At 35.2% G+C, this 16,431-nt stretch overlaps 1 protein-coding gene across 2 annotated transcripts; it reads right to left on the bottom strand.

The window, feature by feature from the left end:
- Positions 1-330: 330 nt before the first annotated feature.
- On the bottom strand, positions 331-14,919 carry LOC103988577 (poly [ADP-ribose] polymerase 2). 2 transcript variants are annotated; one of them, XM_065113251.1, is made up of 18 exons: positions 14,773-14,919; positions 14,532-14,679; positions 14,344-14,459; positions 13,400-13,481; positions 12,413-12,645; positions 12,182-12,308; positions 11,043-11,098; positions 9,318-9,391; positions 7,332-7,378; positions 7,175-7,224; positions 6,309-6,371; positions 4,520-4,618; positions 2,741-2,851; positions 2,517-2,592; positions 1,923-2,065; positions 1,758-1,831; positions 772-877; positions 331-666 (listed from the first exon to the last, which is right to left on the bottom strand). In XM_065113251.1, the coding sequence occupies exons 1-18, from the start codon at positions 14,854-14,856 to the stop codon at positions 574-576; spliced, it is 1,782 nt and encodes a 593-aa protein (XP_064969323.1). In that variant the 5' UTR covers positions 14,857-14,919; the 3' UTR covers positions 331-573. The 2 variants fall into 2 exon arrangements, with proteins under 2 accessions (XP_064969323.1, XP_009405432.2); XM_009407157.3 differs by having other exon boundaries at positions 4,520-4,600.
- Positions 14,920-16,431: the final 1,512 nt, after the last annotated feature.

Raw genomic sequence — 16,431 nt, 5'->3', positions numbered from 1 at the left:
AATAACGTAATAGATTCACCTTTCATAACTTAATATGGATCTAGGTGGAATTTATGCTCATTGCAACTCAGTTTTCTACACTTTACAGCGTGGCCTCAGAGGACACATGATCTATAGAGTCAACCACATATTAAGCTTCAAATCGGTTTGCACAATGCACTTCTGATTGTGATTTAATTCTTCCTGAACAATAAGCTTGCTATGAGTCATTATACAGTAACAAGATGTGCAACAATTTAACAGTCCTACTTTTTGACCCACGAGGTTATTTTTATCAGCAGATGCTTAAGGAAAACAAAAACTTATATTGCATCACCACGAGATTGTCAATCAAAGAAAACTCAGATGGGCATCATATTTTCAGGTTACCATGTCCAAGTTTATGGTTACAACATTGTACGCTGATGCAGAAGGTTGCTTCAAATTTGTACTTAGTGTTTTACAATAGCTAACCTTTCATATGCCCAGCAAAGATACACAATAAACAACAAAACTGATTCTCCAGGCTTTAGGATCCTCAGATCTACGAAGCCCTAGACACGCTGAACAAGAGAAGCAAAGGTACCACGTTGATCAATTCTTGAAATCGAAAAGTACATGAATGACATACCGCATCCGAATCTGCTCTATGTTGTACACAATATATTCATTGTATAGCAAACTACACTGCAAAAGAGAAAAAAAAAAACATTCTTGTCTGTCTCATAATTACTTCAAGAAAAAATTATATCTTACTATAACAACCAAGTACTTCAGAACAGAACACATTACCTGAAGATTATTTTGTTCTTTTGGTGTTCCAAGAGGGACAACTACGCCATCTTCAAGGACCTGGGAATCCAACATGTCAGGTGCTGTGGCTCCAACCCCTTTTGTGCTGCAAAACAAAGAAGGTATGCTGTATCAGTTATTTCAATAGAAAGACTACACCTACTACATGATTCAGATTGCTGATATTTCAATGGTGCCTCAAGTGCCACTATCATTCTCCTATCATTTGAGGCACCTAATGAGGCCTTGAGGAAGGCACCATGTAGGCACCAAAAGGGATCACCGATAGGATTGAGAAATTCCTATTTGGAATTGACTTCTCATGTGTAAACATAGAATAGACTAACCATACCTATCAATGATTTGAATTAAACTTGCTTCATGAAAGAGGTCATTACACTCACAGCACTGTGCCAATAGTCAAAAGTGTCCTTTAAATTGTCAGCATTCAGTCTTTTGCACATGACAATAGTACTTCTTGCTCACTCTTGCCTTCAAGCTTTTGCACAAGGTCATGCTAATCCTTGGTGTTGTTTCCCATTCAGCAAGCTATAGGTGATGACTGTATCTGGTATTTAATAGTGAAAGCATGTGCCAATCTAACTACCCATACCCATATTGCCAAAGGCAATTTGTTAAGCTTATCAGTATGACAGCATTTGCTTTGTGCCACATTCTTATTAAGGAAAAGATCCATATCATAGAATAGCTATTGAATCACGTCCATATTATTTTGAATATCTTAAATGTCAAATAAATTTATATCAGAAAAGTGAAAAGGACAAACAGCAGAATATTCCATGAATAAACAGTCAAAACTAAGAAAAGGAGTATTTGATCAATTACTACTATCTGATCTTAAGAGAGGACTGTGACTGAGCAAAGACTGAATTTTCTGCACCTCCTTTGTTGTGCTTCATGTTTCAATGATCAATATATCAGATGAAGCTAATCACAACCTAGCAAAAAGAAGTAGAGTTGTGAACCTTAGTTTTCCCTTTGGTAAGCGATCAGCATTATAATCAGCAGCTAGTAGCTCAGCCATCTCACCAAGCGCAACCTGTGAAAATACATATCTCAAATTATCAGTGATTCTCTTCAAGAAAAAAAGAATCACTAAAAAAGCAATTATTTCAACGTATGACATATACCTCACATAAAAGCAGCACCCCATCCCTTGATTGACTTGATGCACAACAATAATTTGCACTTTTTGAGAACATATCAGCAAAATAAACTCCCTTTCCAAACATGTAACCTGTAACTGGTGCTTCTGGAGGAGCAATACGCAAACCTGTTGTTCATGGAGCAAAAGAAGTAACTTCAGGTACTATCTCAACTCCAGTAACAGAGTCAATAAATAATTGTTTCCGTTAAACATCAGTTTGAAAAGATTATTTCTTATGACACCTCAGAAACTTAAAAATGATTAAACAATTGGAGGAATGAATAAACTGTACATAGAGTGGGAAAGTGAAAGAAGCCAATTTCACTTTCAACAGAAAGGCCTGGTTTCTTACATAAAGCAAGAATATTACAACTTACAGTGAAATGAAAGATCACTTCTAAGTTGCAAGACCATGACATCATTCAAACAGTTGGTCATACAAGTAAGATATTATAAAGAGAAACTTTATATTCAGAAGTTCTTTGTAGAAACCTGTCCGTCGAACTTATTGCAAGAAAACCAACCCATCAAAAACCACTTAATTGTTAAACAACATTAAAAAAAGGAGAAGAGATACCTTGTGAAAGGATGCCAGTCCAATTGGTGAGGCGAGAACCATGCCAAAGAAGCATCCTATTCTTTGTACTAGAGAACTGCAATGAACAAAAAGCATATTTCTGAGAAATAAGCATTAAGCATTCTTGACACAAAATTACAAAAGTGAAACTTTGAAATGGGAACAATTTACCAGAAAAAACAAATGAAGCATAAAAACAAGGAAACTAGAAGAGCCCATTTTACCTTTCCATAGCATTCAAGTTCACCCTTCCTGGAAACCTTAAATATCTGCACGATATCAACTCTATAACCCGAGTGTGTTTTGGCATGCGTGTTCAGTAGATATTTCTTTACCTGCTCAAAGAGAAAAGTTTAAACATAATGTAAAGGTTACCATAACAGAGTATATAAATTTAAGTTTAATTCAAGTTAAGTCAAGAATTTCACAATTTACATCATTGGTTTTTTGATAGCCATCAACATTTTCATCATCACTGTGTATACAGTAAAATAAATATAAATAAAATTTACTTGTAATATATATATATCCTCTAAACAAAGGTAGTAACCATCCGATCACTATCTATATTTCTTAAGGTAAGAAAATATTCTTCTGTTAATATGAGCAGAAGAATTGCATTGTAACATACATAAATTTTGCAGGCATTTAGCATGAGGCTGATTAAGCAGATGTAAAGAAACGATGTACATCAATCTTTTAAAAAGTATCACTTGAATTGATTATAGGTTTGCATGAGCTTTATTTTTAAGTGCAAATTTAAAAAGCAAAAGATCTTGTAACATTTGGATTCTGTAATGCAACATACTGACATCCAGTGAACAACTATCATGTTTTTACAAGAAATATGAAAGCCAATAAACCATATATCTCATGGCATATTGTTAGAATAATCGATGAACCAAATATTTCCCCAAAATATAATTCTATCATGAAAACTGCATAACTTATATTTCACATGACCATGTTTTGTGTACACAACATGTAAGGTATGTAGTTGTTTAATAATAGCACAAAAAAGTACCTAAATGTATTTACCAATCCCACTTTGATGCAAATAGGAGCAAGTTGATATATAACCATGGGTTACAGGTACCAGTATGCACCATTGATTGGGTATAAACATGTACTTTGCTATTGAGATATTAGCACAGTGCAGAGGTTTCCACCATGCCCGTACACATTTTGCTGAGCCAGTATAATAGTGCATTTTGGCATGCAAGTGCCCTATGCAGCACAACGTACACATCAACATGAACTAATCTTGCTACAGAAGGACCCTGACATATTATTGAAATGTGCCAGAATGGGAGGCAGGAGATGGTATGAAGATCATGCCAAGACCAGCATAACCATTACATGATAGTTTGATCCTTCTATATAATCCAAACAGTGCAGCAAGAATGTCATTATATGTGCAGGTTTGATTTCGTCATTCCATTTGGCAAATTTCAGATTTACAAATTAGGGTTGCTGCATTAACAGACAAAAAAGTTTATACTTCACAACAAAATTTAATACTTTTGTGCCTGCATAAATCTTAATTGTGCAGTTGGTAAAGTAAACATCTGATATCAAAGTTATACAGAGATGAAATTACATTGAGAAGTTATGATACATCTGTTATATCAACTACAAAGACTTAAGGGAAAAAACTCTTGAAGATCAAATCAATGAAACATTTTTTTACAACAGGGACTGACGGGACTTTGAAAATCAGCTACTACTTTATTAGACATCAGAACCGACCAAAGTAAACAAAATTTGAGTCAACGAATTATCTGGTCTACCATATTCGACAATATGAAAAGATAAATCTAATACAATAATACTATGGGAATGACATCCAGTGTGCATGGTCAGAAATGAAAGCCAATGGAATAGCTTCCAGAAGCTCAAAAGTATTTATATTGAAAATGATTTAGATAAAGCTGAACCAATTGAAGTTTTAACATTTGATGTCAATCAATTTTTAACACATAAGAAAGAAAAGCATGGTTTACCATAGCAAATTCATTGGTATCAGCTTCAATTGGTGATAGTTCACAATGCAGTTGCTCATAACGACAATATAGAGGGTCATCCTTCAACATCAAAACAACCTGCTGTCAAACATTTTCTAAAAGACAAGTAAAACATATGTGCTTGCACTTGGTTTTACAAACATAAAAAGGAAAAAGGTAAACTGACATAAGTTGCAGCGTGTGTTTCCAAGCTTAAGAAAATTGTAAGCAGACATGAAATCAGAGAAAGAAGAGAAGCTACAAAGCATATAAAAAAATTAGTAACTAGATACAACAACCTAGATACACTTGAAGAGAATCAGAGAGACAAGAAGGGGAAAAGTAAGACATAGAACCAAAGGTAAAAAAACAATCACGAAAATTCAACTTTCCAAATTGAAAACAATCAAGGTAGCCTCATAGGAATCTCAATTCCTGAACAACAGTTTAATGTGTTCTATTCCCTCTCAAATACTTTGGAAATTGTATTCTTTGTTGAGAACAGAGTGAAGGCCCACCTAAATCAGCATCTACTTGTTTGAACATCCTGACAAAGTGTCGAATGTTAGTTTTCTAGGAGCAAAACATCTAAAAGTTGTTAATTTCATCCTTCTTAAAAATTCATCTGTATGGGTAGTGTGGAGATCAACCTAAATTTTCCAAGATAGTGAACACACAACTGACCCATCGAATACAGGGTGTTCAATATATTGAATAAACAAGGACAAATATTTAGTTAGGCAAGCCTCCAAACTATTGCAGCTTAAGGGTAATAAGTTGTCCATAGATTCATGTTAATACTGAATAATAGGAGTCAAGACTTTTTTCTTCTATGACAATAATAACAATATCACCAACAACAACAAGCAGCACGGTCCGAACCATCTGGGGTCAGCTGCATTAGTTTTTTTCTCACTATTAAGCTACATTCTTCCTAATCATACATTTTTTTTATTCAACATCAGATCATTTTTTAGAGCAATCCAGAATTAATTTATTTGCAAAAACCTAATCGATGACTTTGTATTATCAATAACTACAAATATTAGCTCAAGTTACCAAGCAAACCTACCAAAAACAACCTTAAGTGCAATCTAAATCATCATATTGCAGGTTTTGCATCTGCCTGAATCTGAAGATGTTCTGCAAAGAAAAATTGTCTAGATCATATGTTCAGAATGAATCCCTCCAACTTAACTACCTCCAAAATCACCTGCCATAAAGTTCCATTACTTCTTCTGTGATGCACAAATACAATCATGATAACTTGCAAGATGTGTAGATTGTTCAAGATCAAGGTAAAAGTTGAAATATCCCATAGAAAGTAGTACGACTAATAACCTTGCCTCAGATGAACTCGACTCAGAAAAAGTAATACTCAAGGAGAAATCCAAATAGGATAAAAAAGCCCTCTATGAATTTGAAGAAAGATCTACAGTAAAAGGATAGGGTTTAAAGAAGATGATGTTTGTTGAGGAAATCATGTGTAGGAAATTTCTTTATTCAGTTTTTCAGGATTCAGACAACTTGTTTCGTCATATAGTTGGACATGTAAATCAGTGAAACATCAGTCAGTACCCCAAAACTGCAACTTTGTTTTGCCAAATACAACAGAAACGTGCAGTTCTCACATAGTAAAAACTGAGAAAATCATATTTTAAATGAACCATATGTGAGTGACTACTCTCAGTATGTTACAATTAGTTATTATCACATTACTGCTATTAATGTGGATCTAAATTTGGAAAAAACCCTGATTATCAGGATTACTATTCACATAACAATATACCTGTGTCTCAGAATCATCCTTCAGAAGTTTAGTCGCAATCTCAATCTCAGCTAGGCTCTCAACCTTCAAGTATAATGGAAAAAGAGACATTAGTAGAGAAGCAGCTAGATGTTGGAAGGTCCAAATTTATGGTAAAGATAGAAAAAAAGGGACATGTAAGAGAGCAATACATAGGGTAAACCATAAACTGAGTAACACAAATGGTAAAATTGGAGGCTAGCTTATATAGTTGTCTAGAGACTCCAAACATGGGTTGCTAAATATCAGGTGAAGTCTGGTCCAGCAGGTCCCCGACTGATATATGGAATGAATTTTGAAACGATCTAATTAGCTCAAGTCAAAAAGTGAAAACTGGAAATATATATGCTACGGTAGAAGTTCCTGGGGTGGAAAGCCTTGCAGTTCAACATTGTATACAAATACCACAATCAGCAAAAGAGAAGCCAGTAGTTATCTGTAGACATCTAGTCATGCTTGTGCATCTATTTCTGACTTGATTCTTAGTTGATAAAAAAACTTGATTTGAAACTGAATAATCCAATGATTTAAGTCAAGGCAAAGGTACTTCACTAAATCTGACATGTTGTTCCAGTGCTAGCAAGTAACTTCTACTCACAATTTAGTAACAATATAGATTACAGTGTTCAAGACAACAACATAGCAGTAGGTGGAATTTATGGACAAAGAAATTGATGAATCAGTTAGCATACTGTTTCCTCAAAAGACACATGCAAGTATACCTTATGCTTGAGATAACAAAATTCAATAAACAATATCTCAGCAAAGCAGATAAAGTTACCCTGATCTAAGTTAGTAAATATAGACAAAATATACCAAAGTTCTTTCGAAAAAAAAAAAGGGCTTACCATTTCTAGCTTTCTCTTTAATTTGCTAGGGCTGTCGATAACAAACTCACCTGGAAGGCTCATTATTTACACGAATCAGTACCACAGATAGCCAGTTAAAATAAAATTACAACAAAATTAAGCATTGCACAAACTAGACTGGAGAAATGGAACATACGCATCTTTCTAAAACCGAAGTCATGAGGTATCACAGTGTAGAACTCCCTGCAGAATAAATTTAAGATACCAAGACGGTAAAATTCAGATAACATAAACAGATCACATCATATTATATATATATATATATATATATATATATATATATATATATATATATATATATATATATATATATATATATATAAAGAAGGAGCAGAACCATTGTAGAATGATGTCATAAAGAAAAGGGGAAAAAGAAAGAAAAACAAATATATTGGTTTATATTTCTTCATAAAGATAGAGGCTGAAGTTATAGATCTGGAATGTTTTGCAGTTGTAATGGTAGAAGAGACAGGTGATGCTTTCTTGGGTTTGAAGCATATCCTTATCGGCTCATTCGCTGATCTGTACAGAGACAAGTATTGCCCCCTATAACAAAGCTGGTCAAGTTGTGATTTCCATCTTTCCTCAACTCTTCTCATTTAAATTTTGTTTTTTATAGATTTGTTCCATCTTCCACAGTTATACATCACCATGATAAAATCATTAAGGTAAAGTGTTGACGTCAGATTGACAATTGTTTACAATTTATATAATGTTGATGAAATTTTGCTTTGTAAGCAACCAATACGATGGTTGCGCACTTTTAATTGACTAAATGTCTTTTACCAAATAGAAAGAGAAGGCAAAGACAGGAATTGTGCAATAAAGCAAACAGAGAAACAGAATCACTGATACATATAGACGCACATAAACAAATACAGACATGCATGTATATACAAAATATTTAAGTGTCAATTATGCCCTTCAGGTTTTGTATATAGGGAGTTTCAGACCAAATAGAAACCATCTAATACATCGTAACTTTCAAAATGCTCACACTATTATCATATAAATGTGATATAGTCGACATTCAAAATTTAGAACACTTAGACATCGATGGACAAGATAAGTAATCAGGAGATAAAGGCCATCTTAAAGCTCTGTATTCTTGAGTGACCAGATCCAACCCAATATCTAATCATCCATATCTTAAATTGACTGACACACAATTTATGTGAAATTTATCCTCTTAATTTCCCAACTTCTCTCTTGGTACTTTCCTCCAAGGCTTATATTGATCTCCAGTTTTTTGTGTCCTAGCGTGACAGCCTCTTTTTATGACTATAATCCTCTAACCGCATAACTAAAAAACTTTAAATCAAGAGTCTACCCAAGAGATCAATACAACCCTTCTAGTATTTAAACTCAATTTCAGTCCAAAATCAAAAGGCAGTGCTTATCATGCTCATGTTGATTAGAAACACTAGCACCTTAATGTAATCAACTTTCTAAACCAAAAAGGAATATTGAAGGATGCCAAGTAGGGCACACCTCAGAGAATTGATGAAAAGAAGTACGTGAAGGAAAGGCTCGCGGGGTCTAGGAAGGGTCCAAAGTAATGTTAATAAAATATTTTCACTAAAGCTAGAGGATCTACATTAAATAAAATCTTTTCACTAGAGCTAGAGTATCTACAATCTTGTACCAACAAAAAGGATCTTATTTGATTACTTTGGGATAGACTAACATCGGAATAGTTCCTTTTTGACCAATATATAATCATATATTTGTGTATGCAATAATTACAGCATTAACCTTGGGCACTGCTATATATATGCCATTCAACACAAAATGTCCAACTACATTGTTGTATCTCAAGCCCACAAAAACAGATGATCATGTTGAAAATTTTCTAACATAGGAGAGATTAAGTTTTTCTGGCATGAATTTAGTTACATCTAGCAGACTCTGAGTTATTTGCTTAGGTTCTATTGCATTTTTTCTCAGTATCATTTCTCAAATCACTTAAAGTGGAGTAAAATTATTCTTAGCCAGACTAATAAGTTAGTTGCTGATACAAAAATAAATGCACAAATCATTCATCTTCCAACCTCTAGCAGCCATTTTGAAAACAATTACACTCTAGTAGTAGATCAAGCCAATAAAAGTATCACATGCATACCCACTCAGTTCTTCCAATTTTTTCCTATCTGATTGTGCAATCACCTCTGAGATTCTTCTCAGAACATCATAACCCTGTAAAAGGAACTTACCATCATCTGCAAAGCATCCAGTAGATCTATAATAGTAGGTGCAACATCAGAAAAGGCTTAAAGAAACAAATCTGTTCTATATTCATCATCAACCTTAGACAATATATAATAATGAAGGCAATAAAATGAACAAAACCTATAAACAGAAAAAGAATATCCATCCCATTAAATGTAGTAGTTAAGACTTCAGACAAAAACAGAAGTGTTCGTTCTTAGCCTTAATGGCTTCAAAAGTGATTCTTGTCATACAAAAAAAAAAAATTGTTTAAGACACACCTGTAAAATACAGTTCTGCAAAAGCTGGCACACTGTCCAAGACCTCAATCTATATCACAGTGTTTGTCAAATGACAAGTCCATGATTACATGCATAAAATGAATCAGCAACATATACTAAATTCAGAGTTACTAGATCTGAAATTTTATCAAGAAAGATCGTATTGAAGTCCAAGTCCACTGAAATATTTTCTGGAATCGCAAATGTGCAAACTAAACAAAAACCTTGCGCAAAGGCCATGGATAATTGTTCTTATAATGGACTCACAACCTAGAATGCAGACCAATGTTAACCTTCCTATATCACGGCCTCACTTTTGTGCAGGGCTTGTGCTTCTTGCAAGTCTCACCTGAGCCGAGCAGTGTGGTCCATGTTAGATGGTTTATTTTTCATTAGTGGGTTCAGAGGTTCTGTGAGTCAGATGAGGTATGCAGATATGTTAAGTGATCCTTGAACCATAAATCATGGAGTAATTCACCAAAAGAATCAATCCAAATTCACTTATGAAATTAAGTCTGGCAGAAAATACATGCATGACTAAAGGAAATGTTGTAGCATGCCATGTGCATTTACACTCCAGATCTAGTAGGTTTCAATTATTGTTAGAACCCATATTGGATGACAGTGAGGAGGGAAGAGAGGAAGGGCAACTAGTGCTGAATAGCTAATGTTGACTAATTCATCGGAAGCAAATATTTTAAATAGTAACAGTCAAAAAAAGAGGTAAAGGGAGCTAAGGATGTTGACCAATACAAAGAAGATAGATGAGAAATATAGGACACAGAATAAGAAAAGGAATGTCATGTGATTACTTTGAATGACCTTTAGCCATGCTTTTAGAAAATTCAGGCATCACTTAGTAACAAGATTGGTAGTACCCTGATAACATGCTGGAACCTACTTGCAATACAATTAAAACTAACAATTTTCCTTTTTAAGAAATACAATATACAAATGAATTTTGTTCCCTATGTATGACCTGGAAAACACTAATATAGTAATAATGATGTCATGCTAAAATGGATTGTTTTTTACCTAAATACTTAATTGACAATAAAAACTACAGAAAAAATATATATTATAAAATGGATCATCTTTTTTTCTAAACAATTAATCGACAAAACAATGCCTTCTTATTATTCTTACAATTCCATATGATTGAAGATGATATCACTTTGCACAGTTTATAGAATAAAAAAATAAAGCTCATACTAGACTTCAATTACAAAAATTTTTATCATATCACACATATACTAGGCCTTCCAATTCCTTAAGGGGTTTATCTAAATGATCACAAGTTGTTTTGCATTATGTAATTCAAAAAAGAATAAAAATGACAAATCCGAGATGAGCTTCACCTTTAAAATTGTAGACTTACTCAGCTTACCAAGTGGCAACTTTTCAGCATTATAACCTGGATGAATAAAGATAAGATGGTTATCTCTAAAAAACCTAAAACCATAGGCACTCAGCATCATCACATATCATACTTAAATAATCCAAGACATGGTAGTAAATTTACAATAGAAATGCCAGAAAAATTAAAAATTAGTGATATGTACTGCCAAGGTATTCATTTAAAGGAACATGAAATACTATGGTTAGACTGTTGCCCAAATTAATTTTGTTCGACTATTTTGACCATCAAAATGATTTGTCAAGTTCTGCAGCATAAAGACCATTGCATCACCTTCCTGGTCATTTGATTGATAATCATCATGAAAAATTTTCTTTCTAAATCTTGCATCTCCAGCATTTCATGCCACTACATAGAATCTTAGATGGTACCTTCGATTCCCTTCAAAAGTCCAGATGAACGTTATCAAACAGAATTGACCCAACAAAATGGTACCAATATAGCCCAGATATCAAACTTAATAGTTTTAACTTCTAACAATTACACCATGCAAAATATACGATTGCCGATGTATGCAAACCATGAAACCTGCTTCTCCATGTCTCAACTTCCCTCAACCACAATTTATTCTGTCCCTGCTCCCCACATCACCTCAACCTTGTCCATCCACTTAAGAGGCCCACTCACCTTGAGCCACTCCATCTTTTCAGCAAGGAACTGTAAGTAAATTTGCCACATCCCAGTTCTTGGTTCAAACCCTCAGAGCCAGCATCTGGAACTTTCTCCTTGCCAGCATTTTTCCCTCATTGTCCCCTTTCTCTTGATAATTGTAATACCCATCCTGCCACAATCCTAAAAAATATGTATCCTGTGACTTCCACACTGAATAATGAGAAACTTGCAGCAGATAGATTTGAGCACAAAAGCTCATTTAAATGTTAAAACCATATGTTGCAACTAAGTACACAGCTTGCTGTTACCAAACGAGCTAGATCTTTCACCGCATCATAACAAGATCATTAGTACTCGCCATAAGCTTCTCCATCCTTTCATGTCAAACAAACAGCTCCACCAAATGCATCATGCATAATGTTAGTTATTAAAAGAAATGTTAATCATGTGCATGTATAGACCGCTTACCTATTTCCAACATTTGCTGCTTCATCATGCTGATATTGCAGATAAGGGAAATAAACTTGGCAATACGGGAATCAAGTTTTGTAGCACGAAGTTGACTACTACTTGATTGACAAGTCTTATCGGGTGCCTGCAAATAAAAGAAAATCAAATGTCTATGTTCAAACATATATTCTACAGAAATCCTAAATAGAGAAAAGTTAAAGCCTGTCATCACAGGATACAATGCATAACTGTTCCATTTTCTGAATCGGTATAATCCATTTCCAGCCAAGTGTAACATTTTGGGTGACATTTAAACTCTTTGCGAAGACACCACTGGTTCTTTGTCTTGTCATAAAACTTCTTCTCAAATTCATGTATCGCAGCTTCTTGAGAAGTATAAGGACCTAGTAACTTGTCTTGACCTCTTACTCCGACCCTACCCCATCTATGGTAAACCATGTACCTTATACCATCATCAGATTCTGCAAATAATATATGGTTAGTCTATGAGTATATAAACAATCTCTCAGTGATAAAGTACAATTACATAAATATGACTATGACAAAAACAAAGAATTATATTTATAAATGCACCATGAGTATCACAAACTTCAAGTGTAGATCTAATGCCTAGCATGCCAAATGGTCTAGAAGGAAAGTGTTGAGAATCTTGAGACATGGGGAGGATACAGTTGCAATTATATGCTTATATTATACTAAAGATGATAAAATGTGAAGCTGAACTTGTGATAGGTCCAAAGATAAAAATTAAGCTACTGCACAATTAACTTTAAACATATAACTAGTGGATTAGTGTTAACACAAGGTACAAGTCATATCATAAAATTTACAAGTGAGAGAGAAGAACCAGCAGATATTCAGAAATTAACGGGAATCTAGACATTAATTCACATAGAAAACTAACAAAATTTAGCATAATTCCTACTCCATCCTTTCCACTATGCTTTGCAATCTTCTATGAATGTTCCTCTTGAGCAGAACAGCTTCATTTTGTCTTTGCACTTGACTAATTATGGATCAACAACTATCACATTCAACAAACCAATCCATTAGTTTTTCTTTTTCTAAGACGCATTCATTTACATTTCAAAAATCCAAAAGCCAAAATGAGAAAAGAATTTTTTTTTTGTTTTAACAAGACTTTAGACTTGACCAACTATCATAGATTTACATGTTGGATCAAATCAGAGAAGAACAGAACATAGAATTACAAACCTAGAACCTGGATCACAAAAAACTTGTTGTTGTTATTTCCAACATTTGTCTGATTTAGGGTAGCACTGTACATCTCCTCTCCCTGCAACAAAAACATAAAGAGTAATTAAATCTGATGGGTTCCCAAAATTCACAACGCAAATTGCCATAAAAACATTTAAAGATAGTTTTGCATTAATACTAAAAAGCTGATTCAGGACTTATTAACCACACAAAATTATACTTGACATGAACAATCAACAGGACATCCATCAGGTTTCAAGAATGAGGTACAGGTCAACTCCATAAATGACTAACAACAAAAACCGCAACAGGAAATCCGTCTATCTGATCTACTCACAAGTAACATCCGGCTGAACAATGACAAGTTTTGAAGATTACTAGAGAATATTAAGCAAGGTTCATCGTACCATGGTGTACCGCTTGGTACGAGCGATATATATCGATTTAACAAATCGATATGAACGGTACATATTAATCTATCGGGGCACTCCCATCATATCATATGTTGATACGTGCCGTACCGATGGTCGGTCGGTACACTGGTATGAACCGGTAAGGCAAACCATGATGTTAAGAAAAAATCAGCATTCAAAGAAATTTCACGCATGCATCTTGGTTCTTAATAATTAGATCCTAGACACGCAAGCATGTTCTTTCTATGGGGTAAAACCGCAAATAGCATGAGCTACCACACCTCTGGATTAGACAAGCCAGAATAGAAGAAAAATGCCAGAAGGATCTATGTTAGGGTATTTCTCGGCAGTCAAAAAAACATTATAATGATAGCCATTTTAAATTAAAGATTCAACAACACTTATTTAAACGAAGGTCAACCATCTAGAGATGCACTCCATGTTGAAAAATCTACATGCTCTCCTCCAACATACTTTTATTCATTCCCAGGCAAAATTGTGCTAAAGAAAAGGTCTTTACTTGCATACCTTGTTCAAGACATGAAAGCTCAACTTTATATGATCTGGGAGGAAGGGGTCCAGCACGGCGCCATTCTTTTTGGTCATTGTGACCCGCTTCTCCTCCTTATTGCCCCCCTCGTCGTCTTTATCCAACCAAAATCGATGAGATTAATAAAACCAACCGCATGAAACCCACCAAGTAACCCAAACTCTACCTTCGGCATTTTCCACCATGGCATCGCCAGCCGCATCTTTCCGCCTCTTCTTGGCGCCCTTGGAGACGCCATCCGTCAAAGAATCCGCCTTGTCGGATGCCTCCGCTTCCCTTTTCTCCTTGCGGAGAGCGGCGTCCAGCCGGCGGACCTACGGAAGGAGAGAAGGAACTGTGAATGAGCGATGGGATCTAGGGGGAGAGAGGGGCCGAGCGAGAGAAGAGGAAGGGGAGTGAAGACTTACGAGTGTGGGTTTCGTCCCGGAGGTATTGAGGCCGCGGTGGGAGAGCTCGGCGCGGAGCTCGTCGACCTTGAGCTTCGCGGACATGGCGGTGAAGAAAAGTTTCCTTTCTGCTGCTGATTTAAGAGAGAGAGAGAGAGAGAGAGAAAGTGGAGTCGTGACGAGCACCACTTGAAGTTCAACTTAATAGGGAGGAGGGGAGGGAGGGAAACGTGCCGAGGAAGACTGGCCCGAGTAGGGATGAGGGCTCAGGCCCATGGAATTGGGTCGGATGTAGAGCCCTTAAAGAGATCCGGTTCATCCGCATCCGCATCCGCATCCGCATCCGCATCCGACCCAGTAAGTTTTAACCCACATACAGCAACTAAGGGTTGATTCCTCGTATGCCTCACCTTCATTTTGTTCTGCAGATTTACCACATGACTCCGACTTGTTTCCCTGCTTTAGGACCGAGGGTTGTCACACAGCACCTGACACAGGTTTAATAGTGTCTTTCAGAGCACAGGAATAAGAACTGTGATCTGAAACCAAGATTTATCATCAATCATATGTGGACCACGATAAATCAGATAGTATATTGATGCGGGAATTGTATCATCCGATACACTTAGTATAGATAGAACATATACCAGTATCATGCAATTTTTTCTTTTGTGTTTTCAATCTTTCTTTATGATTTATCTAAAACTTAGTAACTTCCTATATACCAACAACAGTGTTGCATCGGTATGGACTGCTACAGTACCAGTACAAACTACGACTCGTTATACTACCGAAATATTATATATATATATATATATATATATATATATATATATATATATATATATATATATATATATATATATGTTGGGCTGACAACCCATAGTGGGTTCAGCCTATGGTGGGCTTTATCAGTCCACAGCCCACACCCCTTTGACTTAATCCTATATCAATATAAGGGGGGTGTGGTGGCTGCGTTTTGAGAGGTAGGTGACTGCGTTTTTGAGAGAAAAACTATACTAACATGTGATCCTTGCAGCAGCAAAAGGGAAGAGAAAAAGACAGAAATCCAAGGAGAAATAAAGAGAAGAAAATAAGAACAACGCAGAAAGACTATTCTCAATCATTCAACAGTGCTCTCATATCAGGTTAGATCAAATCTATAGTAGATTCTTACGATGATTATTTGGGGAGAATTAGGGAGGATTTAGATATTGAGCATAGTGACGTGATCCTTGTATCTCAATTATTCTCTTGTGATTGTTGCTGGGGTTTTAGGCAAGAGATTGAGATTTACATATTCATTATTATTATTGTGGATTATCTCTAATTTGTCCCGTGGTTTTTATCCTTCATATAAAGGGTTTTTTCACATATATCTTGGTGTTCGATTTGATTATGATTTTATTTAATTATACTATGTATTATGGTCTTCTAATACTTGTTCGTATACAAAAGTTATTCCACTTTATATCTCATTAACTAGTATCAGAGTAAGATTTTGGTAATTTAATTTTGTATTTGAACATGGAGGCCAGTAATGTTTCTCACATGATTAGTTTAAATGGAAACAATTAGATGATATAAAAACTAAGAATGGAAGATCTCTTGTATTGCAAAGATTTGTATGAACTTGCAGGGGGATAGTGCAAAACCTACAACTATGACAGATGATGAGTG

This window comes from Musa acuminata, chromosome BXJ2-6 (genome assembly GCF_036884655.1).
Source record: "Musa acuminata AAA Group cultivar baxijiao chromosome BXJ2-6, Cavendish_Baxijiao_AAA, whole genome shotgun sequence".
NCBI classification, from domain to species: domain Eukaryota; kingdom Viridiplantae; phylum Streptophyta; class Magnoliopsida; order Zingiberales; family Musaceae; genus Musa; species Musa acuminata.
This window is presented reverse-complemented; position numbering and strand designations above follow the sequence as displayed.